This window comes from Tachypleus tridentatus, chromosome 10 (assembly GCF_004210375.1).
Source record: "Tachypleus tridentatus isolate NWPU-2018 chromosome 10, ASM421037v1, whole genome shotgun sequence".
Lineage (NCBI taxonomy): Eukaryota > Metazoa > Arthropoda > Merostomata > Xiphosura > Limulidae > Tachypleus > Tachypleus tridentatus.
In genome coordinates this window covers 112,357,999-112,383,895 of record NC_134834.1, presented here as the reverse complement: position 1 = coordinate 112,383,895, position 25,897 = coordinate 112,357,999, and the positions used below count along the sequence as shown (strand labels likewise).

Sequence of the window (25,897 nt, the reverse complement as noted above, 5' to 3'; positions counted from 1 at the left end):
TCGTTATTTTGTCTGGAAGTCATTTACATTACAATTGGGGAATTTTTTCATTTCGTAAATGCATCTGTAGCAATTAAGGAGGCTTTATAAATACAATAAGTTTTAGTTTCACTCAGTCAGTGCCGTGAAATAGTCATCGTTAATATTCAGACATTTTAAAGGTGTTATTAAATGGGTAATATGCATGGTCGCTATTTTCTTTCATTTTATTAATTTACAAGGCATATGTCAATTACAGATACACTCTTGCCCTCTGGTGGGGATTTCTAAAGATTAACATTTGTAGGTAATATTAGGCTTAACGTTTCGGTTGTTGAACCAGTATTAGCTATAACTTTTGTTCTGCGTTTTGTAAAACAAGTATGGGAGACAGGTATAATATTCACAGTCAACTAGAACACTTGCAGTCGAAGTATATCGGAACGGGTCATGCCGACTCAGCTAGGTATGAATGGATGGTAAACCAACACCGGGACAGTTGTGCCTCCTACATGGGACATTTTGATATGTTAAATTTCTTCTCTATTGCTGAAAATGAGGCGAAGGCTCGAGTGAGATTTAACCTTATGGAAAAAACACTTCAGCCATGCGGTCCTCCACCTGAGAAGCCTGAAGATTGATTTGACTGATAATCTATAATTATGAAACATCAACCTTTAACGTGTATGTATAGCAGATAGTTGTGATAATTATATTTATCTAGTGAGGAATCCACTGAACTGAATCATTCAAAATACAATAATAGCAACTTTTTACACTAGGCAAGTTCTGATTTTGATAATTACAACGTTTCGACTTACAGGAATTAGTATCGAGTCATCACCAGGAAAGAGTTGCACAGTTATGTTAAAAAAAGTAACTATTACATGATGACTCAATACTATGATTCAAAAAGTTGTAATTGTTAAAATATAAACTTCTCTAATGACAAAGTCACTATTAATGTTTTGAATTAATTTTATGTTAATAACATCTTAATATCTAAACAAAACAAATAATTTATCAGTAATTACTTTAGTACAAAAGTTACTCCCACTGGCCTAGGTTGAACAGAAGTATTGGAGTTGGACATTTGTAAACAAGTGCGACCTGATTTGAAAGTCTGACATTTATATTAAGTATATCAGTCCTTTTAAGGGTATGTTAAATTGTTATCATTGTAATGCTAGAAATTTTAGAAATAACCTTAAACTATTTAAAACACTTTTGGAACAGTTGATGTCAGCACTGTGAGAATAACTGACTTAGATGGTGACAATTTTGATGACAGAAATGTCTGATTTTTTAAACTGAGGATTATAGGTTGTTCAATAGGCTAAGAATGCTAACAGGAGATGAAAATTGACTTTAGATAAAGAGTGAGTTAGATACTGTTGAAGTTGAGTAGACTTAGGATGTTGAATCTGTTTGAGTGTTTGTTAGTGAATGTAGGGTAGAAGGCTCTTTGCTGGAATTCTTTACAGACACCACCAGGTAAGACTGATGAAATAAACATGAACTTGATACTGCAGTTAAGATTACAGCTTTTAATGAAGTTATAATAAAGGGAATTTTCATTTGAGGCATATAGATTGAGAGATTTTAAGAGTCAACATTAGGGTAACAAGTTTTCAGAAATTTGAGGTCAGGAACACCAAAGTTTTGTTCACAAATTCCTAGAAAGTATATTTTGAAGAGATGTCCAAAAACATTATTTTCTGTCAATAATTTATTGGAGATAGTGATCAAATTTTGTACATTTTTAAATAACAAACTTAAATTTCTTATAAAGGGAAAAAAAAGGGTAGCTGTAAATAAAAGAATTGTAATGTATTAAACATATATAACAAAATAAAACTTAGAGAAATTTTGATTCATATTTCTAATTACTATTTTCAAATATGGATAAGGTAATTGAACAACCTGGCACTACTTTAAACAGACATACACCTTGCTGCACATAAAGGCTTGTTTAAAGCACGATAGTCATGGTAGACTTAAAAATATCAAACTTAAATTGACATTAAGCAAACAAGAAATGAAAATATGAAACTTAAATTGACATTAAGCAAACAAGAAATGTAAATATGAAACTTAAATTGACATTAAGCAAACAAGAAATGAAAATATGAAACTTAAATTGACATTAAGCAAACAAGAAATGAAAATATGAAACTTAAATTGACATTAAGCAAACAAGAAATGTAAATATGAAACTTAAATTGACATTAAGCAAACAAGAAATGAAAATATCAAACTTAAATTGACATTAAGCAAACAAGAAATGAAAATATGAACCTTAAATTGACATTAAACAAACAAGAAATGAAAATATCAAACTTAAATTGACATTAAGCAAACAAGAAATGAAAATATCAAACTTAAATTGACATTAAACAAACAAGAAATGAAAATATCAAACTTAAATTGACATTAAGCAAACAAGAAATGAAAATATCAAACTTAAATTGATATTAAACAAACAAGAAATGAAAATATGAAACTTAAATTGACATTAAGCAAAGAAGAAATGAAAATATGAACCTTAAATTGACATTAAGCAAAGAAGAAATGAAAATATGAACCTTAAATTGACATTAAGCAAACAAGAAATGAAAATATGAACCTTAAATTGACATTAAACAAACAAGAAATGAAAATATCAAACTTAAATTGACATTAAGCAAACAAAAAATGAAAATATGAAACTTAAATTGACATTAAGCAAACAAGAAATGAAAATATGAAACTTAAATTGACATTAAGCAAACAAGAAATGAAAATATGAAACTTAAATTGACATTAAGCAAACAAGAAATGAAAATATGAACCTTAAATTGACATTAAGCAAACAAGAAATGAAAATATGAAACTTAAATTGACATTAAGCAAACTAGAAATGAAAATATGAAACTTAAATTGACATTAAGCAAACAAGAAATGAAAATATGAAACTTAAATTGACATTAAGCAAACAAGAAATGAAAATATGAACCTTAAATTGACATTAAGCAAACAAGAAATGAAAATATGAAACTTAAATTGACATTAAGCAAACAAGAAATGAAAATATGAAACTTAAATTGACATTAAGCAAACAAGAAATGAAAATATGAAACTTAAATTGACATTAAGCAAACAAGAAATGAAAATATGAAACTTAAATTGACATTAAGCAAACAAGAAATGAAAATATGAACCTTAAATTGACATTAAGCAAACAAGAAATGAAAATATGAACCTTAAATTGACATTAAGCAAACAAGAAATGAAAATATGAACCTTAAATTGACATTAAGCAAACAAGAAATGAAAATATGAACCTTAAATTGACATTAAGCAAACAAGAAATGAAAATATGAACCTTAAATTGACATTAAGCAAACAAGAAATGAAAATATGAACCTTAAATTGACATTAAGCAAACAAGAAATGAAAATATGAACCTTAAATTGACATTAAGCAAACAAGAAATGAAAATATGAACCTTAAATTGACATTAAACAAATAAGAAATAAACCATAAAAAGTTGGATTATCATAATTTAAGGTACAAGTATGATTTTGATGTAAATATTCTAGAGTTTTAACATGTATACGACTATCTAACACCACTATTTGGCTGATGGTATTACCTTTATAGGCCTGTTTTCATCTGTTTATAGTGTGGTATATAACTAAACAAGTACCAAAATAATTATCAAATATTTATTATAATGCATTGAAATATTAATTTTGTACCAGAAATATATTTTTGTCATGTTACTTTGTCCATTCCATTATACACAAAATTATTCTCCAATGTCTTTTATAACAGAGTATTATATTGAGTTCTTCAATCAGCTCATAGTACCGGAGACTGTTTGGTACCAAGAACATCACTCATCAAACATGTCAGAATCTCTTGCACCGATCATATTTACAATAGTAAAGATACTTGTAGTATTGTAATGGTATTGAAGAATGAAACCTTTATCAGATTAAATAACAAAAGCTACTGATTACCAGACATGTTAGACCTAATTCAGAGTACTGATTTTAGGGTAGACTGCTTACCTTAAGAAGGATATTGAATAGTTAAAAGGTTTAAAGGAGGTCTAGAGTGTGGTACCTGAGATGGATGGGTTATCATGTGAGTAGAGGCTAACATCTCTGAAATTGTTTTATTTTAGTAGAGTGGATGTGATTGGGATGTTAAATATTCTAAAGGGAATTGATAGTGTGGATGTATCATCTTCTTTTTGTTCCCCAGTGATAAGTCTGTAGACATGACAAATAGCTTATTGTGGCATTGTTCTAATGTAGTATTGATAATGGTAAAAAGAGGGAATATTGACTTGGGAAGTTTGGAGTTTTATTTTTCTTATAGGTGGCTTGTTTTGGGTGGAAGAAATAACTTGAAAGTAAGATACAAGAAATACTTATATGATCAGGAATGGTCTACATTATTTTCTTTTTAAGCAGATGGGATGGACTTGATAAATGAACAGGTCACTTAAATGTTGAGAAAAACATCACTGATAATAAATGATTTCTTGAGTAAGGAAGTGTATTGAGCTATAATATAAATTAGAAAAACAGTGGTTTATAAGCATAGTGAAGTAATTTATTTTTGGAGGGTACATACAACATGTTTTAACCCTGTTGCTACTGGTTGCTGGTCAAAGGCCATGTCATCTCATTTGTTGATTTGAATTTAAATTTTATTAAAGCAGATTATAATAAACTTTGATATTATATATAAGTTAATTTCTTAAAGGTAAATATTAAAATAACACATTTGAATACAGATTTTAGTAAGTCATGATATGTTGAATGCAGCATTGTTTAAAATTAGATGTTTGTGATGTCAAAATATTGAGTGTATAGTTTCATACAAATTAGGAACTGAATTTATTAGTGTTGTGAAGCCAGAATATAAAATGAAAACCTCGTACCATTTTTATTTTGTTGAGATATGGATTACGTACTGAATCAAACATAGTTGCTCTGTTCATCTCTTTCCATTTTTGAAAACAGTCCTTTACAAACACTTACCTCAGTATATGACATGTGAATAACCAATCAACATCTTACAATGTCTCTAGTGTGGTTTTCTCAGCCATTTTAATCTGTGAAAAGGCTGCCACATTCTTTCTATCCAAGATTTCAAGGAGGTGGATTGTGTCTTTAGTCTGCTCTAAGGCTCATAGTTACTAAGCTTAATAGATTATAGTGGAATTATGTGGTATTATTGTAGTTATTTATGATTTTCTATTTATTCAACTCTTTGTATAAAACCCTTAAAAATTTTGTTTGATATCCTCCATGTGTGAAATTTTAAGACTTAGCAACCTATGTCCAGCAACAATCAAATACAAAATTTGTAGTAAGAAAAGATAATTGTTTGCCTTACTTCTTGATTTACTGTTCTATGTTTTAAGAAAAAAAGTTTAATAATTGATTTTAAATAGTAATGATATATATACATATATTCATTTGCTATAACTTAAAAAACAAGCTAAAACAAAATAAACAAAAAATTGCATTAATTAAAAAGATCCTAGGGTACAAGCTATAATGTTGGATATAAAATGTAACATAGGTTTTGGAGGTGACTGAAGAAGTAGGACCCACATTGCAGTGGGGATACACCATCCATCAGTCTTAACCTCCATTTGCCAATCTCATATAAGAAATAAAGAAGTAGCAATAGATGTAGAAATTAGGAGAGCAAAATGTGGATGCTCAAGCCCACAACATCCCACATCTGTATCACCCTTCACTGTCTGCCTTCAGTTGTAGGAAGGTAATTGCTCTCTAAAGTAAAGAAGAAGAAAAAATTAATTGAAATAAAAATAAGAAAAATAAGATACTACCATTTAAGGGTAAGTTAAAAATGTACCTCTTGAATTTAGCATTCCAGCCCTCATTATGATAGAAAGGCACTAATTGGTAGTCCAGTAAATAAATTATGCTAGTATAAAGAGCCCCTTCCAATTATCTAAATAAACTAGTATAGCTCCCAACCACCACCAATTTTTAAGTCTACCATGACTATTGTGCTTTAAACAAGCCTTTATGTGCAGCAAGGTGTATATCTGTTTAAAGTAGTGCCAGGTTGTTCAATTACCTTATCCATATTTGAAAATAGTAATTAGAAATATGAATCAAAATTTCTCTAAGTTTTATTTTGTTATATATGTTTAATACATTATTATATTTCTTGCAGAATAGTTTAATAATTTTATTTAAAGTTTCTTTATTAAATCCATTAAATTGTATCAGTATGAATATTTTATGACAGTGGTTCCCATGCTGTGTGCAATATCAACATCTTTCGGACACAGTAGGTTGTTCACAGTTTTAACATCAGATTGCGCTACATTCCTTTTGATGACATTCTCAAATGTTTGAGATGTGTTTTGTTTACTTGTACTTTTGGCTATGCCTGTAACTTCTTGAACTTTCTTGTTTCTTAGATTCTGTATATAAATACCTGTTGACTCTCCAGGTCGGTCAATAACTGAAATAACTGGAGAGTGTTGTGATCAAGTGTCCTCGAGGTCAAGCAAAGTTCAGTGAATTATTTTGTTGATTTTTAGTCCACGTGCATAAAGATTTTTGAACATTAATAAGAAGTGTGGGAGTGAAGAAAGGGATGGTGAACCACAGACCAGTAGCAAAGTTGTGAAGAAACAGAAATATTGGTAATATGAGGATAGTTATCTAGATTTCAGTTTTACTTCAGTAGATGTCAGTCATGAAGAATGTCCACAGTGTCTATTATGTCTAACAGTTTTGGCTCCAGGGTGCCTGCTTTCAAGTAAACTAAAATGTGATTTAGAGACCAATCATTCCTAACATGGCTAACAAATCCCGTGATTATTCTATCACAAAGCTAAAAGAATTGAAAGAACAAAAAGGTACATTTTGAAACGAACATCGATACCAAGCAATACTTTACTAGTATCCTGCAAGGTGGCGTATAGAGTCGGGAAATGTAAAAAGCCTCGCACCCGTGCCGAAGAACTAATTTTACCGGCTGCAGTGGATATGGTGAACATTATGGGTTGGTGAATCTGCAGAAGACTGCTTCCAAAGGTGTATTTAACCAACAGTATTATCAGTTGTAGAATCCAAAACATGGTCAAAGATCTCAAAGATTAACTATTGAGAAAATGAAAGGAAAGGGATTTAGGTTACAGCTGGACAAGGTGACAGAGAGTAACAAGGATGTTCACTTGATTTGTTACATCAGCTGGACAAGGTGACGGATAGTAACAAGGATGTTCATTTGATTTGTTACACCAGCTGGACCAGATGACAGATAGTAACAAGGATGTTCACTTGATTTGTTACACCAGCTGGACAAGGTGACGGATAGTAACAAGGATGTTCACTTGATTTGTTACACCAGCTGGACAAGATGACAGAGTAACAAGGATGTTCATTTGATTTGTTACATCAGCTAGTCAAGGTGACGGATAGTAACAAGGATGTTCATTTGATTTGTTACATCAGCTGGACAAGGTGACAGATAGTAACAAGGATGTTCACTTGATTTGTTACATCAGCTGGACAAGGTGACAGATAGTAACAAGGATGTTCATTTGATTTGTTATACTAGCTAGACAAGGTGACAGAGAGTAACAAGGATGTTCATTTGATTTGTTATATCAGCTAGACAAGGTGACAGAGAGTAACAAGGATGTTCATTTGATTTGTTACACCAGCTGGACAAGGTGACGGATAGTAACAAGGATGTTCATTTGATTTGTTACACCAGCTGGACAAGGTGACGGATAGTAACAAGGATGTTCATTTGATTTGTTACACCAGCTGGACAAGATGACAGATAGTAACAAGGATGTTCACTTGATTTGTTACACCAGCTGGACAAGGTGACGGATAGTAACAAGGATGTTCACTTGATTTGTTACACCAGCTGGACAAGATGACAGATAGTAACAAGGATGTTCACTTGATTTGTTACATCAGCTGGACAAGGTGACAGATAGTAACAAGGATGTTCATTTGATTTGTTATACTAGCTAGACAAGGTGACAGAGAGTAACAAGGATGTTCATTTGATTTGTTACATCAGCTGGACAAGGTGACGGATAGTAACAAGGATGTTCATTTGATTTGATACACCAGCTAGATGAGACAACGGATAGTATCAAGGATGTTCATTTGATTTTTTATACCAGCTAGACAAGGTGACAGATAGTAACAAGGATGTTTATTTGATTTGTTACACCAGCTAGACAAGGTGACATAGAGTAACAAGGATGTTCATTTGATTTGTTATACCAGCTAAACAAGGTGACAGATAGTAACAAGGATGTTTATTTGATTTGTTACACCAGCTAGACAAGGTGACAGATAGTAACAAGGTTGTTCATTTGATTTGTTACACCAGCTAAACAAGGTGACAGATAGTAACAAGGATGTTCATTTGATTTGTTATACCAGCTAGACAAGGTGACAGATAGTAACAAGGATGTTCATTTGATTTGTTATACCAGCTAGACAAGGTGACGGATAGTAACAAGGATGTTCATTTGATTTGTTATACCAGCTAGACAAGGTGACAGATAGTAACAAGGATGTTCATTTGATTTGTTATACCAGCTAGACAAGGTGACAGATAGTAACAAGGATGTTCATTTGATTTGTTATACCAGCTAGACAAGGTGACAGATAGTAACAAGGATGTTCATTTGATTTGTTACACCAGCTAGACAAGGTGACGGATAGTAACAAGGATGTACATTTGATTTGTTACACCAGCTAGACAAGGTGACGAATAGTAACAAGGATGTTCATTTGATTTGCTACACCAGCTAGATGAGACGACGGATAGTAACAAGGATGTTCATTTGATTTGTTACACCAGCTAGACAAGGTGACGGAGAGTAACAAGGATGTTCATTTGATTTGCTACACCAGCTAGATGAGACGACGGATAGTAACAAGGATGTTTATTTGATTTGTTACACCAGCTAGACAAGATGACGGACAGTAACAAGGATGTTCATTTGATTTGTTACACCAGCTAGACAAGGTGACAGATAGTAAAAAGGATGTTCATTTGATTTGCTACACCAGCTAGACAAGGTGACAGATAGTAACAAGGATGTTTATTTGATTTGTTACACCACCTAGACAAGGTGACAGATAGTAACAAGGATGTTTATTTGATTTGTTACACCACCTAGACGAGGTGATGGATAGTAACAAGGATGTTCATTTGGTTTGTTACACCAGCTAGACCAGGTGACGGAGAGTAACAAGGATGTTCATTTGATTTGCTACACCAGCTAGATGAGACGACGGATAGTAACAAGGATGTTTATTTGATTTGTTACACCAGCTAGACAAGGTGATGGATAGTAACAAGGATGTTTATTTGATTTGTTACACCAGCTAGACAAGGTGATGGATAGTAACAAGGAGGTTCATTTGATTTGTTACACCAGCTAGACAAGGTGATGGATAGTAACAAGGAGGTTCATTTGATTTGTTACACCAGCTAGACAAGGTGACGGATAGTAACAAAGATGTTCATTGATTTGTTACACCAGCTAGACAAGGTGACGGATAGTAACAAGGATGTTCATTTGATTTGTTACACCAGCTAGACAAGATGACGGACAGTAACAAGGATGTTCATTTGATTTGTTACACCAGCTAGACAAGGTGACAGATAGTAAAAAGGATGTTCATTTGATTTGCTACACCAGCTAGACAAGGTGACAGATAGTAACAAGGATGTTTATTTGATTTGTTACACCACCTAGACAAGGTGACAGATAGTAACAAGGATGTTTATTTGATTTGTTACACCACCTAGACGAGGTGATGGATAGTAACAAGGATGTTCATTTGGTTTGTTACACCAGCTAGACCAGGTGACGGATAGTAACAAGGATGTTCATTTGATTTGTTACACCAGCTAGACAAGATGACGGATAGTAACAAGGATGTTCATTTGATTTGTTACACCAGCTAGACAAGATGACGGATATTAACAAGGATGTTCATTTGATTTGCTACACCAGCTAGACAAGGTGACAGATAGTAACAAGGATGTTCATTTGATTTGTTACACCAGCTAGACAAGGTGACAGATAGTAACAAGAATGTTTATTTGATTTGTTACACCAGCTAGACAAGGTGACAGATAGTAACAAGGATGTTCATTTGATTTGTTACACCAGCTAGACAAGGTGACGGATAGTAACAAGAATGTTTATTTGATTTGTTACACCAGCTAGACAAGGTGATGGATAGTAACAAGAATGTTCATTTGATTTGTTACACGAGCTAGACAAGGTGATGGATAGTAACAAGGATGTTCATTTGATTTGTTACACCAGCTAGATAAGGTGATGGATAGTAACAAGGATGTTCATTTGATTTGTTCTACATGGTTCATGGATGGTGACAAAATTGTGGAAGACTGGAAGACCTTCTCTTTTGTAAAAGTATCGCTACAGGTACAAAGGCTTAAGACTTGTTTGAGATCCTTGATACTTTTATGTATGAAAATAACTTAGACTGGACTAAGTGCACTGGCATCTGTACCTATGGTGGTTGCTCTGTGTCTGGTTGTTACGGAGGATTACACGCACTCATTGGGAGCAAAGCTTTTGATGTACTGTGCCCCTCTGTATGTTCCACAGGAAAGCCCTTGCATGAAAGCACCTGAGTCCTGCACTGAACCTAATCCTGGAAAGTGTGTTGAAAGTGGTGAACTATATAAAAACTTGGCCACAGAAGTGATCTTTTTTTTTTTAAACTGTCTGAGGATATGGGATCTGAGCACACATCTTTGTTGTACTATTGCAGCTTGCAATGGCTCTCCTGTGTTTTCAAATTATGACAGGAATTCTTCTCTTATCTTGAAGTAAAAGAACACAAATATGCTCAAAACTTCATGGTTACTGATTTTTTGAGTCAAAATTAGCACATCAATGCAATCTTTTCAAAAACCTGAATGCAGTGTATACCTCTCTGCAGGGAAGCCATATGAATGTTCTGAAACTTGCAGAGAAGGATTTAGCCTTCAGAAAAAGTTACTATGGAAAAAAAAAATGAATAAAGATGGTGACAAAGACTGTTTCCTCCTGCTGCAGCAGTTTGTTACATCCAGTGAAGTTGATTTGACCCACGAACTAAAATCTTTTATTGAGGAGCATCTGACACAGCTCAGTGACTGGTTTGAAAATTACTTTCCAGAAGATATGGAGAAGTTTGCATGGATCCAAGACCCATTTGATGCTAAGGCCCCATCTGGATTTAACTCTGCAGAAGAAGAAAATCTTATTTAACTGTCTTGTAACAAAACTTCAAAAACAAAATATGGCAGCATGGAACTTACAGTTTTGGATATCAGTAAAAGATGAATATTCACTGCTATATGCTAAAGCTCAGTGAATCCTGATTCCATTTGCGACATCATATCTCTGTGAAGCTGGGTTTTTGTAGGTTGATGTGATAAAAAGCAAGTACTGTGTGAAAATCAATGTAAAACAGGTAATGAGGGTGGCAGTGTCCAATCATATTCCAAGGTTTGAGAAGCTGTGCAATGCCCAACAAGTGCACACATCCCATTAGCAATTGTGGTTATTCAAAAACTGTTTGATAACTGGTTGGGTCCCTTTATACTAGTATAATTTGTCTAGTAGTCTACTAATTAGTGTGTTATCACTATTTTGGACTGATCTAACTTACCTCCAAATGGTAGTACCTTATTATTATTATTTTTTCTTTACTTTAGAGAGCAGTCACCTTCCGACAACTGTCTGCAGGCAGTAAAGGGTGATACAGATGTAGGACGTTGTAGGCCTGAGCATCCACATCTTGCTCTCCTAATTTCTATATCTATTTCTACTCCTTTATTTCTTATATGAGATTGGCAAATGGAGATTAAGACTGATAGATGGTGTGTCCCCACTGAAATGTGGGTCCTACTTCAGTCACCTCCAAGACCTAGGTTACATTTTATATCCCATATTATAGTTTGTACCCTGGGATATTTTCAATTGGTGCAGCATTTTTGTTTTAGCTTGTTTTTTATGTTATAACAAACTAATATAATTAGTCAGAGATTTGGATTTGCTGTTTTTAATGCATTCCTTCCTTTTGATTTTGTTTATTTGAATATATTAGTATTAATTTTTTCTAATATATATAAATAATGTATAATAATTGAAATTTTACTGTATATTACAAAATACTAGTTCACTAAAACACAGCCAAGACAAGAAGACTAAACATTAGTTTTATATTACTGGATGCATAACATGAGTGTATATTCATTGCATCAATGCAAGTTACATAATGTTAGGTAGGCATGATTGGAAGATCAGTATAATAAAAATAATAAATGAGACTTAAGCTACATTTGTATTTTCATGTTATGAGCCATTCTAACATGAAAAAATATTCATATTTATTTCCTATTCTTTCAATGATAGCTATGAGGTTGATCAAGTGACAGACCCCACATAGAAAATAACAAAGTCTTACTGAAAACAAATGTTTGAAGTGTATTTTGGGGGTTTTACACATTATGCAAATAATATTTGAGATTTTTGGGCTGAAGAATAGTTTTTAATCATAACATGAAAATCACTTTGTGCTCAGACTAGTGCAGCTCAGAATTAATGCGGTGGTCTTGTTTCATCTTGTTTCCATTTATCCAACTGTTCAAAATGTGAAATAATGCTGAAATCTTTGTTAGTAAACATTGAAGATATAGATAAAATTTAATAACACAGCTATCTCATAATCATCAGATACAAGCCAACCTTTACCATCCCTCAAGGGTCCTACTTCCTATTTAACATTTTATTTATCATTAGGATATTAAAGAAATCCTTACTGTTAATTTGTACATTTCTAGTCAACCTTTACCATCCCTCAAGGGTCCTACTCCATATTTAACATTTTATTTATCATTAGTATATTTAAAGAAATCCTTACTGTTAATTTGTACATTTCTAGTCAACCTTTACCATCCCTCAAGGGTCCTACTCCATATTTAAAATTTTATTTATCATTAATATATTTAAAGAAATCCTTACTGTTAATTTGTACATTTCTAGTCAACCTTTACCATCCCTCAAGGGTCCTACTTCCTATTTAACATTTTATTTATCATTAGTATATTTAAAGAAATCCTTACTGTTAATTTGTACATTTCTAGTCAACCTTTACCATCCCTCAAGGGTCCTACTTCCTATTTAACATTTTATTTATCATTAATATATTTAAAGAAATCCTTACTGTTAATTTGTACATTTCTAGTCAACCTTTACCATCCCTCAAGGGTCCTACTCCCTATTTAACATTGTATTTATCATTAATATATTTAAAGAAATCCTTACTGTTAATTTGTACATTTCTAGTCAACTTTTACCATCCCTCAAGGGTCCTACTCCCTATTTAACATTTTATTTATCATTAATATATTTAAATAAATCCTTACTGTTAATTTGTACATTTCTAGTCAACCTTTCCTCATACATCATTTTTGATGTCCTAACTTACTGTTTCACTAACTTTATTCTATATCTTCTAAATCTCCTGTCATACCAGTCAATTTAAAGTGTTAAACTTTATTAAAGCCCCCCAAAAGAGTGGGCAATAAAATCCCCAAATACATATTTTTAAATTTTTAAATATTCAAGATAAATATATTCCTTAGAGAAATAAAATGGTAGCTGCAAGTAAAAAAATCATGTTGGCTTGCTAAGAGTTTAATGAGAGAAAATTAAAGATAAATATTAATAAAGTTTCTCTAGGCTAGGCTTATAAATTTACACTGAAATCCTTTGCACATTAGGGTCAGTGACTAACTTAGCTTGTGTGTATTATTTTTTTTAATCCACATGGACTGTCTATACATGTTACAACATGTAACAAGAAATCACAGTGGATACGTCATCAACTATATTTGTGTATTTTCTTTGTGTTTAGGCTTAAGACCAAAACAGTGAGTATAAGAGATGTGTTCCTGAGATTTTAAATATTAATATTTTGTTGTAGTTGATCATAATTAAAGATATTTTAACAAATAACACATGTTATATTAAAATAGAAGGTAAATATTACTAATTTTGAACTTCTTTTGTATATATTTTAAACCTATCTCAAGAGTGGGTCCTTTCTCAATTTTTATTTTTTGCACATGTTACATTTTTGTTTAAGTCTTATGTTGGTACTTTTCTTTCCTTATAGATTATTGAAGACACTGGCGATGTGTTAATGTACTTCATACAAGAGCAGACAGTCAATTCAATATATAGTCTAAAATAGACTCTCTATTTATAGACTAGGTTTCTTCCTAATTGTTTTCTTATGAAGTGTCTGTATTTCTTATTTTTAACTTTTTTCATAACTGTAATAAAAGTACGTGTAACATGTGTGACTAATGGATTGATATATGAAATCTCATTAAGGTAAAATATAAGAAAAGCTCATAAATACCAATTTGGATTTTTTAATATAATATTTCTAAGTTCTGGTATTAATGAAAGCTTAAAATTAATTTTAAGAACAGTCATATAAAAGGGAACTTTTAAAACCTGTTGAAGTTAAAAAAACAACATAATTCTCTTAATAAAAATGTGGTCCGTAACTAAAGCTACAATATGGAGAAAGATTCTTTGAACTACAACCTGGTGGCTGGGCAGTTACAGTGCTAATAAAATGGGTTTGATAAACAGCCTATTGTGTGACTTTCTGCTTCAAACAAAACTAATTTAAGACACAGTTAACCTTATATGGCTAATTATAAGTGGAAACATGTCTGATTTTTTCAAAGCACTGTAAGAATTGGCCAGTCAATTTTCAGAGATCTGATATTCTGAATGAACCGTAAGATACTTTCACAAAATTAAGTATACGTTTTCATGAAACACATTAGATCATCAGGTATATTTGCATAAAACTGCTTTTGTATCCTGATAGTAGGTGAGAGTAATATTCCACTATTGTGTAACATTTATTTCAATTACTATAAAACATTTGTGTAAAAGAACATTTATATTTAACAGAGCAACCTAATTTGTAATGTATATGTAGATTTTAATAGAAATATTTAACATTGTCCATCATTACTTTTAAATATGTGTTAACGTGAGCAAAAATGAAAGTAATTTTAAAATATTTGCTTTGTCAGGAAACTCTGGTATACAGAGGATACATGTGCAGCCTATATTGTAACGATCAATTATATTTCAACCAAACAATAGTGAATGTTTTTATTGGAATAAATGGACACCTTAAACTTAGTTGTTGAATAAGATAATACTTATTAATCGTATGAGAACATTGATTTAGTTTTGATTTCAGTGATAACTTTTAAAATTATTTTGTAGTATTGATAAACAGGAATATAGAAAGTTTAGAAATAATATTGTTTTGCTTTTACCGAACAAAAAATACTGTCAAAACATGTGGCCACTAGATGGCAGCAAAGCAGAAGGTGAGTTTTGTACTCTTTCAAAATTTGTACTCTTCTAAAATTTCTTTGGAAAATCAAAATAATTCCAGATACAGGTAATGAGTATATCTAGTATGTTTGGTAAAATCCTAAAATGTAAAATTCGTGTTTGTTTGTTTTTTTACTGTTCGAAATTCCGACTAGTTTTCCGTATTACGTCATTTCCGTCAACAACACCATGCGTCGTTGATTCGGATACTAATAGCAGTATATAAATACAAAGACAGCTGATTGAAAATGTCAATCGTAGTTGTTAGGCTGGAAGAGGAGGGAAGTAGCGTGAAGTTTAACGCTACAATAGTTAATTTTTAATAAAAACATGCCTTTCATAGGGAAAGATTGGAGATCCCCGGGTGAGGCATGGGTAAAAACAGACGAAGGGTGGGAAAAGAAGAAAATTCTTGAGCAGTTAAATCGTAATATTCAGAAAAGGCAAGTAGGCTTAGTTACTTGGTTTTGTTAAAGATATAAACTGCTTTCTTTAGTTATTTAGTGGTTGATGTGGTTTGAATGTAGACATGATTGAAGAACCCTGCTATTTGAACAAGTTTGTTTACTGTGTTATAGCGTAACATATTGGCTTAATTGTTTTCTGTTTTACGAAGGTAACATTGAATTGTTAATTCATTAATTTGTAGGTAGGTTTAAAGTTAGTCATTTTTAAGATTTCAGTTCTTGTGTCCTTTCGTTTTCAGAAAAAGTTGTAAAACAACCAGTTTTGGAATGTTTGTAGTTGCAGTACGACAGCTTTTATTTTTTAGTGAAACATTTGAAATATTGTCTTATCAAAACTGGTTTAGTCTGATATTTAAAAAATCTGTATTCTTAAACCTTTTTGATTTGGTAAAGTTTAAGCATTAATAAACGTGTAAAGTGTACACTAAAAGTGAGACGTAAGAAGAGAAATATAAATTATTGTTGGTTGATACCCGATTTTATCCGAATGTCGACATCAACCATGGCTGACCCAAGAAAGCAATATTATTTATTTATCCTAAAATGATTTTGCTTTAAACTGAAAGTAAGAAAAGTAATTCGAATATACTCTTTGGCAGTAAAAAGATGTAATATAATGTGTCAAATTTTCATCTTCTAAACATTAAAATATTCATTGGAAAATAAGTTACTCTGAACATGCAATTTTTTTTTTTTTTTATAATTGTAGTTGTCTCAAATCAATCATGAACGTGTGTTACTTTGTTAGAACTGCTAAATATATGTTAACATTATTTAAATTAATAGTGGCGCGCGCGTGTGTGTGTGTGAATATATATAAAAACTGTATTGCTGATCATGTTTATTATAGGATGTGAAAGAATCTTCAAAATTGATATGGAGGCTCATTAGGTTCGTGTGAAGGTACATAAACGTTTTCGTTTTGTAGTTTTATGGGCGTTTTTCTCTTTTCAGTTATATGTAAAGAAAGTATGAATTCACATAATCTTTCGTCCACCTAGTATTCAATAAACTAGTGCATAATTATTTTGAATCTTTAAATATATCTTGCAAGTTACACAAATGTATTAGTTAATTCGATGTGGGCAAAACTTTAAAACGAACTTTGTTTTTACGCAGCAATAGAAATAACAGTTTGAAGTGATTGATGTAAAAAGAAGTCTTGATTATACGTTATTAGGTAACTAAAGTTGTATACACTTCCTTCATAAACAGTTTAATTCAGATATTTCATAGTAATTGTTCCCTGACTTCGAATACAAACACGATAGTAAGTTTTATTTCTTATATCTTGGGCGATTTAATAATTTTCGTAGAGGACAGTTTCATTTTTAGTCGTTGAACCAGCTGTGTTTTTATATGCGTTTCTCGACCATCTGATTGTGGTATTTAAAATGCCCGCTTGGTTTAATAGTATCGCTGAAGAACATTGTTTTGGGTCATAGTGTTACACTGTTGTTTGTGAGCCTTAAGAATGTTGTAATTAGAGTGAGAAGGTTGATAAAGAACGAAATTTTGCTCGTAATTTAACCAGCTGTCTTGCATCACTTGGTAACTATTTTTAGATACAACTTACGTACGTACAAAGAATTTAGTGAAGATATTAACGTATGTTGTTTTTTTCCGAACAAGTATTATATCTACCACTTGTCTGAGGTATCTGTTGTATCTTGTACACTGTTAAATATAGCTTTATTCGAAGAATAGTTTTAGAAAGTAATGCTTAGTTTGAAACTTCTGTAGCATTTTACATGCTACAAACTCGTAGTGTTACGAAACACTATCGTTAGTGTCTTGCTTAAATAATCTGAAACAATGAGCTGTTTAAATCGTTTTTTGTAATTTCATTTTTATTTGATATTTTAATGAAAATTTATTAATTAACTACCAATTATATGCGTTTAATAATAGTACTACACGAAGTTAATGGAGAAGCTTTGATTTCTTAAGTTTTTATAAGTTTGATTGGGCTGTTTTTCCACTTAACAAATTTACGTTTCTTACATATGTAAAAATATATCGGTGTAACGTGTTGATTCGTTCTAACCTACTATTAGACACAATGCTTACAACAGTATTTTACACACTGTCTACCATTAGTGTAGCTTTCGTGTATCCTCATGTGATTAAAACGCCAGTAGCTTCATTGTGCTATCTTTATTTTTGTACGAAAATACCTGTTTTCCACTGACTTCTGTTTAATAAACTAGCAAATACCTTGTAGACTTTCGGTATACATAGTTTAATCGAACGTTACGAGTAGCTGGGCGCACGCAGTTTATTGAATGGGCAGTTTTGTCCTTGGGGAACGTTAGCAGTCACTGTCCTTTTTCCCGCGCTGTGATTGAATAATTTTTAGTCCAATTTTATGTGCAAAAACGGCTCGTTTGGGTTGAGAAAATATTTTACATAGAAGGTCGAAACGTTGTTCGCTCTTCTATGTAAAATATTTTCTCAACCCAAACGAGCCGTTTCTGCATATAAATTTCTCAACAAGTGGGTTTCTCGACATCACTAATTTTTAGTCCAGTGCATCTATAATAAAAGATATCTAAGACGTTCTTATGCACCTACCACGTGGACGTGTTTTTTACAGTAGTAGTTTTAGACGTAATTGAATTAAGATTAGTCATATACCTTTTAATCTACTTCAAGGCGCCTAAACGGTTTCAAGGCTTTTTGCTAGGTTTACGTAGTATGTAATGTTTGTAGCTGTAATAACTAAGTCAAGGATTTGGGTTAGAATATAAGTTTTGTAGTTTGGTGTATACCGGAAGCTAAGGTGTGAGAAGTCTGTCTGGTTTTGAGCTGTATGATTTTAAAGCTGTTATTAATTAGGTCTTGCAATATCTAATCACAATTTTAACTGTTGTCCTTCGTAATGATGGTTTTAAGTTTGTTGTAAATCGAGGAGAAACCGTGCACATGTAATTATTAATATTTGAGTATTTTCTTGTACTAAAATGTATCTTTTACTCTTTAGTATGTTTGTTATACTGATCGTAACGTACTCCTAGTAGATGTGTTGTGCATCTGTTTATATCGTACCGATTTTAACGTACTACTAGTAGATGTGTCATACGTCTGTTTATATCGTACCGATCGTAACGTACTACTAGTAGATGTGTCATACGTCTGTTTATATCGTACCGATCGTAACGTACTACTAGTAATTGTGTCATACGTCTGTTTATATCGTACCGATTGTAACGCACATACGCCTGTTTATTAAATATTACGGTTGTTTCGTTTACCTCTTAACCTGTACAAGTTGGGAAGTATAATTCAGCAATGTGAGATCATTTGGTATTGGGGTGTTTAATAAAAGCGCCACGTTGTGGTGCGAGTAGCCAACGTTTTTAGTTTACACCTCATCCTTTTTGATTTTTAAATTGGTAAATTATTTCATGTCCACTAACCAATGCCGGATTAAGGGTTTTTATTGGCCTTAAGCTTTCCAACTTCAAGACAGAACTTCTACGTGCAATAGATTTATAGTCGCAGCTTGAGGCCTCCTAATTAGTGTGGGCTTCAGTTCGGGAAGCCCATGCTTTAATCCGGAGTTTCCACTAACCATATGTGCTATTGATACGAGTGAAACCACGGCCATATGTCGTCTGTGGTGTTTAAACCAGTTGCCATTTGTTGATTGAAGTACTTAAATCAGTGGAAACACTCCTTTTGTCTTACACCTGGTGTGTATTTATTGTATGATTGTGAGACACTATTTCGCAATCGGGAAGTTTAGTGTGTGTATTGGTGCATTGTTTCGACAGAAACATAGAATCAGTCATAAGAGAATAGTAAGTTATTTTTAATTTTAAGTAGCCTTGAGAAATCTGAAATTAAACGACCCATAATGTTCAATATGTAGCAGTTGAAAGTTAACGAACTTCCTTCGGGTGAATCACTGATATTCTAGAATGACGTGCAAAACAGTCGATTCAGACGTATGTTTTGTTTATATATCCATTGTTGACCGATATAAATCTGTCGGTTTCACTGAACTGAGACAAACTTGCCGATAATTCGTATCAGAAATGTTTAGGGCAGAAGTAGTCTATAGGAATTTTACTATGTCCTCTAGTTTAACTTTTATCTTTATTCTATATTTAGTATTATTTTACTTGTCATAAAGCATGAGGAACTGTATTGAGAATGCAGTGTTTAAAATGGTAATAGGCCTAATATTAATGTGTTGAGACGAGTACAATTGTAGTCATTCACCGCCGACTTGTATAATTTCAAATTATTTTCGTTTGTTTTATCTGGGAGAGGCGTTACGCCTAGATATGTCGCTGATTAAAATGTTGATTATGTAAGGCGAATTTTGTTTCGATTTTTTGCGATGTAGTCACACACCTGATTATCCTCGGTTCGTTAGTTTCAGTACCATATAATTGGTGAACAGTTTTTAAGAATGTTGACCTATTTATTAATCGTACAGTTGATATGTGTTGTCTTCAGAAAGCAGAACGATTGTAATACATTCGTATTTTTAGACTTTCGTGGTTTTCTCTTGTCTTTCCTTATCTTGGCGCAGATAGACTAGCTGCTTTGTGCCATAAAACACTAAATCAACCAATCAATCAGCTTTTCCTTATGTGTGTTTGCAACCTCATTAAATAAGAGATACCGAGTAGTAACGGGCACCAGGTGGTGCCTGTGTCGTGATGAGAAAAACATGATTTTCCAGTGTCGCAGGAATTGAAGGAGTTATTTATCAATTCTCTTTAGTCAGATTGGTGTAGAGGAAGCACCAGCGCCTCCTTTCTTCGAAATTTTCGTTATTAAAGTTTTTGTAAGACAAACTGTCAGAAGCTACTAAAATAAAACTTGATGCACAGACAAAATTACGGAGGGCGGGAGAAAGGGGGAATAGTTGCTCCAACGTTTTCGCTATAATATGTGGTATACAAACGACATTGATAAGAATTTGGACTTTTTGCACCCTTTCGTACTTCCGTCCGAATACGACGTATATTGTCGTGTTAAGTAACATCAACAATTTCAGAGTTCCTACGTTATTTCAAGTATTTAAGAATTGTGTTCTTGTTTACTGACTTTGAACAAATACAAGTTATTTGGTCCGCACTGAACGAGAAATTCAGTCTTTCGGATTTGTGCATAGTTCTAGGGCGAAAGAAAATATAACGAATTGTCTAACAACGCAAATAAATTTCCATAAATAATTGTCTCCCATTCGTTGTTAACTTAGTCCAGTTGACCACTCTGATAGCACATGTTCATTTTTTTCTCTTGTATTTATGTGTATATGTAGTATCCAGCTGTTTATATGGGTCGTTCTTGGTATTTCAGAGCCATCGATAACTGAATGAAATAAAATCGGGCTCAGCTTCACTTAACCATGAACCATCATTGAACTGAGGAAATTTAGGTCACTAAAGTTAAAATGTTTCTCATCTAAGACGTTGAAGGTTAAATAATTTATTACTGTAGTAAAAAGCGTTTCTTCCGTCAGAGTGTGGTGACCTTTTTTTTTTTTTTTTACAGCTAGTCACGTGGTTCTTGTTGGTTGTATTTTGACTAATGAAATTGTCCTTGTGAAAATTTTATTTTTAACAACCACTAAGTAAAAGTGACATTAGAAATTAGCTTTGGAACTTTTTATCCTTTGGAACCTTGAAGATTTTTCAGTATTCGAAACATTTGCTAATGCATTATTTCTTTGAAATACTAGCATTCCTCTGAAAAAAACAAACAAAAAAAACACTAAACACAAACATTTAATGTGTTAACGAAAACCCGAACTTGTGTTAATTTAAAGTATGGTGTATCAGTACTATAGAATTGTATAACTGAGTTACTTATTGGTTCTTAAAAATTTAAGTTAGGAAACCATAAAATCTAGTCTTTGTTTTCAGTGACGTGTCTGAAGCTGTTTAATACCATTTAAGTCATTATTATTATTATTATAAGTGAACGAACGCAAAGGAGAATATAGTTTGTTTTTAATTTCGCACAAAGCTACACGAGGGCTATCTGTGCTCGCCGTCCCTAATTTAGCAGTGTAAGACTAGAGAGAAGCTAGTCATCACCACCCACCGCCAACTCTTGAGCTACTCTTTTACCAACGAATAGTGGGATTGATCGTCACATTATAACGTTTCCACAGCTCAAAGGGCGAGCATGTTTGGTGTGACCGGGATTCGAACCCCCGACCCTCAGATTACGAGTCGAACGCCATAGCCCACCTGGCCATGCTGGGCCCAAAGGAGAATAAATCCACCTCCGATAGACTTGTGTGTTGAATGACGCAATGGCGTCCGTCATCCATTTGAACCCAACAAAATCCAAAGTTAGCTTGAAATATAGGAAAATTGGCTCGTTGTGGATATTATATACTGTATAAATTTTTATTATGAGATTTGTTTTGATTGCAAGATTAGAATATAAAATTAGGACTAACCTGAATTTGCTAAACTTAAAGTATTGTTGCCACTACTATCGAATGTTCCCACCTGTTGAATCCAATACATTCTATTCATTATAAATAAGGCGGTGTATTATTAAATTATCTGTGTCTATTATGGAATGAAACGTAAATTCTGATCTACGCTCGCCAAGTGGAGGCTACAGTTTTTATCTCGTTTTGATTCGTTTATTAATGTTGTGATTTACGTTATTTAAATTTGCTGAAGTAAAGCGGAGTTAGTTCATAATGGATATTTCGATTTCAAGTGTTCGGACGCACGAATATACGTTGCCATAGCAATGGTTATGTGTCCCGTGCTGTTGCAGAATCTCACTTCGCTCGCTAGATTTCCCACAGTTTATTAAAATGTAGTATCATATTTTATGTGAAACTGTTTGTTTTACTTATCGACCGGTAGGACTATCTCCTTTAAATTTGTCGTTTGGAGATTTGTATATTTTTATGTGGGTGTATATCTGCAGTGTAATTCGTGAAAGTAACATTAAACTGTTTGTATTTCTCTGGTCTCCAGAGTTATCATCCAGTAACTAATTTACTGGAGTTTTAGTTGGTTTAATATTTTTTATTAGTAAATCGTGTACTTGTTTGCTATGATACATCAAAAAGCTCTGTTCTAGAGAGTACACTTCAGGTACATTACACGTACACGCTTGTTAGTGCGTGGTCTTGGCGTTGGGTGAGGCCCAAATAACTATCTCATGAACACTTTGGAGGAAGAGGTCAAGCACACCTGACCCTTCTGGGTATACAAATACCCAAACAACGAGAGAGAGAAAGATGAACACTTTCGCAGATGTTCATCTCTCTCTCTCTCTCGTTGTTTGGATATATAAATTATGTATACCCGGGAGGGTCAGGTGCGCTTGACCTCTTCCTCCTTCCTTTTCATTGTTAGGTTGGACTGCTTAGTACATTTAAAGTTAATACATGAGGGCCAGAGTGATGACAGAGCAATGTATATGTATATTGTACTTTCAGATTCACAAGTCTGGCTCATAGGTGGCCTGTTTTATTATAGCACTAATTTATTATTATTGTTATATATTAATTATATTATTATTATTTTTTATTTATTTTATTTTGTTTACCTAATTTTAACTTAATGATCTATTTTATAAACTAATCGGGGTTAGGTGTTTAGGACTCTCTTCATCATATGTGCAATATCTGTCTAGTTCACACAAGTTCCCTTTTTTTGTATTATGTAGGAGTCTATCTGGTATTGTTTGTATATTTGAATATTTATGCATGAACTTTGAAGTGGTTTGTACTCTGTATGCTGATGTAATTAGTGTATTCTGTAGTGGTTGGAGCTTGGTTTGTATTTGTTTTCACTTATAATGATCCATGCAGGAGCTGCATAGTCTATTACTGGTCTAATGTACGTCTTGTATATTTTAATATTTTCTGGTGTTTTTCCGTAGTTTTTTACCAGTTAGACTCCTAGCATAGTTTATTCTTCGCCAAATTTTAGTTTTTGTTATTTACATGTTTTGTCCAGGTAAGTTTTGAATCACATGTTAATCCTAAATATTTTGCAGATGTAGCAGTCTGGAGAAGCTCTCCATTCATATAAATCTACGGTTGTGTTTTTTCACGTTTCGTTGATTTTGAAAATATTACTAATTATGTCTTCGCTGTGTTTATTTTAATTCTATATTTTTCACAATATTCACTTAATCTGTTTAGTTGTGGTTGTAAGTTAGTGGCTGCTATTTCTGGTGTTGGGGCACTTTTCCAAATTGTTACATCATCAGTGAACTGTGATGAGGTTTGGGTCTTTAAGTGGCATATTATTCACATACATGATGAAGAGAACAGGACTAACCACCCCTCCTTGAGGAACTCCAGCTTCTGGAGTGAAGAACTCCGAGAAAGTTCCCTTTACGTTTACTCTGGATTTTCTATTTTCCAAAAAGTTAGATAACCAGCGTATTAATAATTCCACGCGGTAGTCCCACTTCATTCATACGGAACCTTAGTCCATTGTGCCATACAGTGTCGAATGCTTTCTCGATATCGAGGAAGCAGGCGACAGTGCATTCTTTTTTTTATTAAAGCTATTAATTATTGTTTCAATTAATCTAACTAAATGATCTGTTGTTTGTCTATATTTTCTAAGTCCGTTTTGTTCCTCAGGCAATTTTGAAGTAATCTTAAAAAATGTGGAGAGCCTATTACTTATTCGTTCAAGAATTTTACATACACAACTGGTCAGGCTGATTGGTCGATAACTATTTGGTTTATTAGCTGGTTTATCTTCTTTATGAAATATTAATATATTAGCTTTGCTTCTAATTACGTGGGATGTATCCAGAGTATAAAGATAAATTAAAGATAGCTAATAGGTGGTCAAATAGTTTCGGAGTGCCTTTTCTGAGGATAATTGTTTGTATGCCATCATTGCCTGGTGATTTGAGTTCTCGATTGCTTGTTTCAGTATGGAGAGTACGTTTCATTAAGATCAAATAAAAAATACTTTAATTTTAAAAAATGAAAATACCCATTTTTTTTCCCTCAAAACATAAATACACCGAATTTTGATTTCTGCTTGTGACATGAAGGGCAAATTGAAAGTTTGGAATGTGGTTACAAACTAACAAGCAACATCGTGGATATAATCATAACTCGTATCTTTGGAATATGTTTGGCGTTCTCAGCATAAAAATAATGATTTATTGAAGAATAGTTTTAAGTTTTCATTATTCAATTTATTTTGTCATCTGGTAGTTTGTATTGTTTTGGTGTTCTATAGTTCTTTTGAATACATGGGTATATATGTAATGTTAAGAGTTTCCATTAATAATAAAAAATATTAATTTTATTTCTCATTTTAATTATATATATATATATCGGTATTTTGAACGGGGAGCATGAAACGAAAAAAAAAAAAAAAACAACCTGGTCGGTCTTTTATATTCAACGAACCGATATATTTAAACCAGTTTACATTCAATAAAAATAGTCGAGTCTGTATATGGTATGTTACCTTTTGACGTTTCGCAACATTTAAAAAAAACATCTTAATAAATATTAAGACACTTGGGTGGCTGATTTGTGTTATTGTACGAGTTCTTTGGAAGTTAATATTTTATGTGGAGTTTTAAATTAATTTATTTTGGTAGTTAATTGAGTATCGCATTACTTCATCCTGAAAAAACAGCTTTAAACATCAAATTATTCACCTTCAAGCTGTCCGAGTAGACGTGTTTAATGGACAAGAAGAAAGACGCCAGTAAAACCAAGGCCACGCTAGATTGTGGCGTTAAAACTAAATAAACACTTTTCTTTGTGATGTATTGTGTTTGAAATGAGTGCTAACATTTAATCGTGCACGCCAGAAGTTATTATTATTATTATATATGATAATATTATACACGCGAAAAATATTTGTGTAGGATTACAGAAATTACACTTAGTGGCTACGCGTAAAAATGTATAATATTGAAAGAAACAGTCACTTACTAATATCTGTGGAACACAAAGCGTTTTTTTTATTAGTATTAT

General features: G+C 32.6%; 2 protein-coding genes across 4 annotated transcripts in view; both read left to right on the top strand.

Moving 5' to 3' along the window:
* The first annotated feature begins 251 nt into the window (after positions 1–251).
* LOC143230105 (splicing factor 3B subunit 5-like) lies at positions 252–14,393 on the top strand. Its single transcript, XM_076463157.1, has 2 exons — positions 252–663; positions 14,211–14,393. Exon 1 carries the CDS (start codon positions 363–365, stop codon positions 618–620), a length of 258 nt encoding a protein of 85 aa, XP_076319272.1. The 5' UTR covers positions 252–362; the 3' UTR covers positions 621–663; positions 14,211–14,393.
* A 1,267-nt stretch (positions 14,394–15,660) lies between these two features.
* LOC143230104 (F-box only protein 25-like) overlaps positions 15,661–25,897 on the top strand; it is a 72,012-nt gene continuing 61,775 nt past the window's right edge. The window contains exon 1 of one of the 3 annotated variants that reach the window (XM_076463153.1): positions 15,661–15,909. In XM_076463153.1, coding sequence (XP_076319268.1) covers positions 15,797–15,909 — 113 coding nt within the window. In that variant the 5' untranslated portion in view covers positions 15,661–15,796. The remainder of the gene's footprint in view (positions 15,910–25,897) is intronic. The other 2 variants (XM_076463155.1, XM_076463154.1) reach the window with 2 other exon arrangements.

Bases quoted from the DNA above. Each gene is read 5' to 3' on its own strand.
- LOC143230105 (XM_076463157.1), top strand. From the start codon at position 363: ATGGGAGACAGGTATAATATTCACAGTCAACTAGAACACTTGCAGTCG.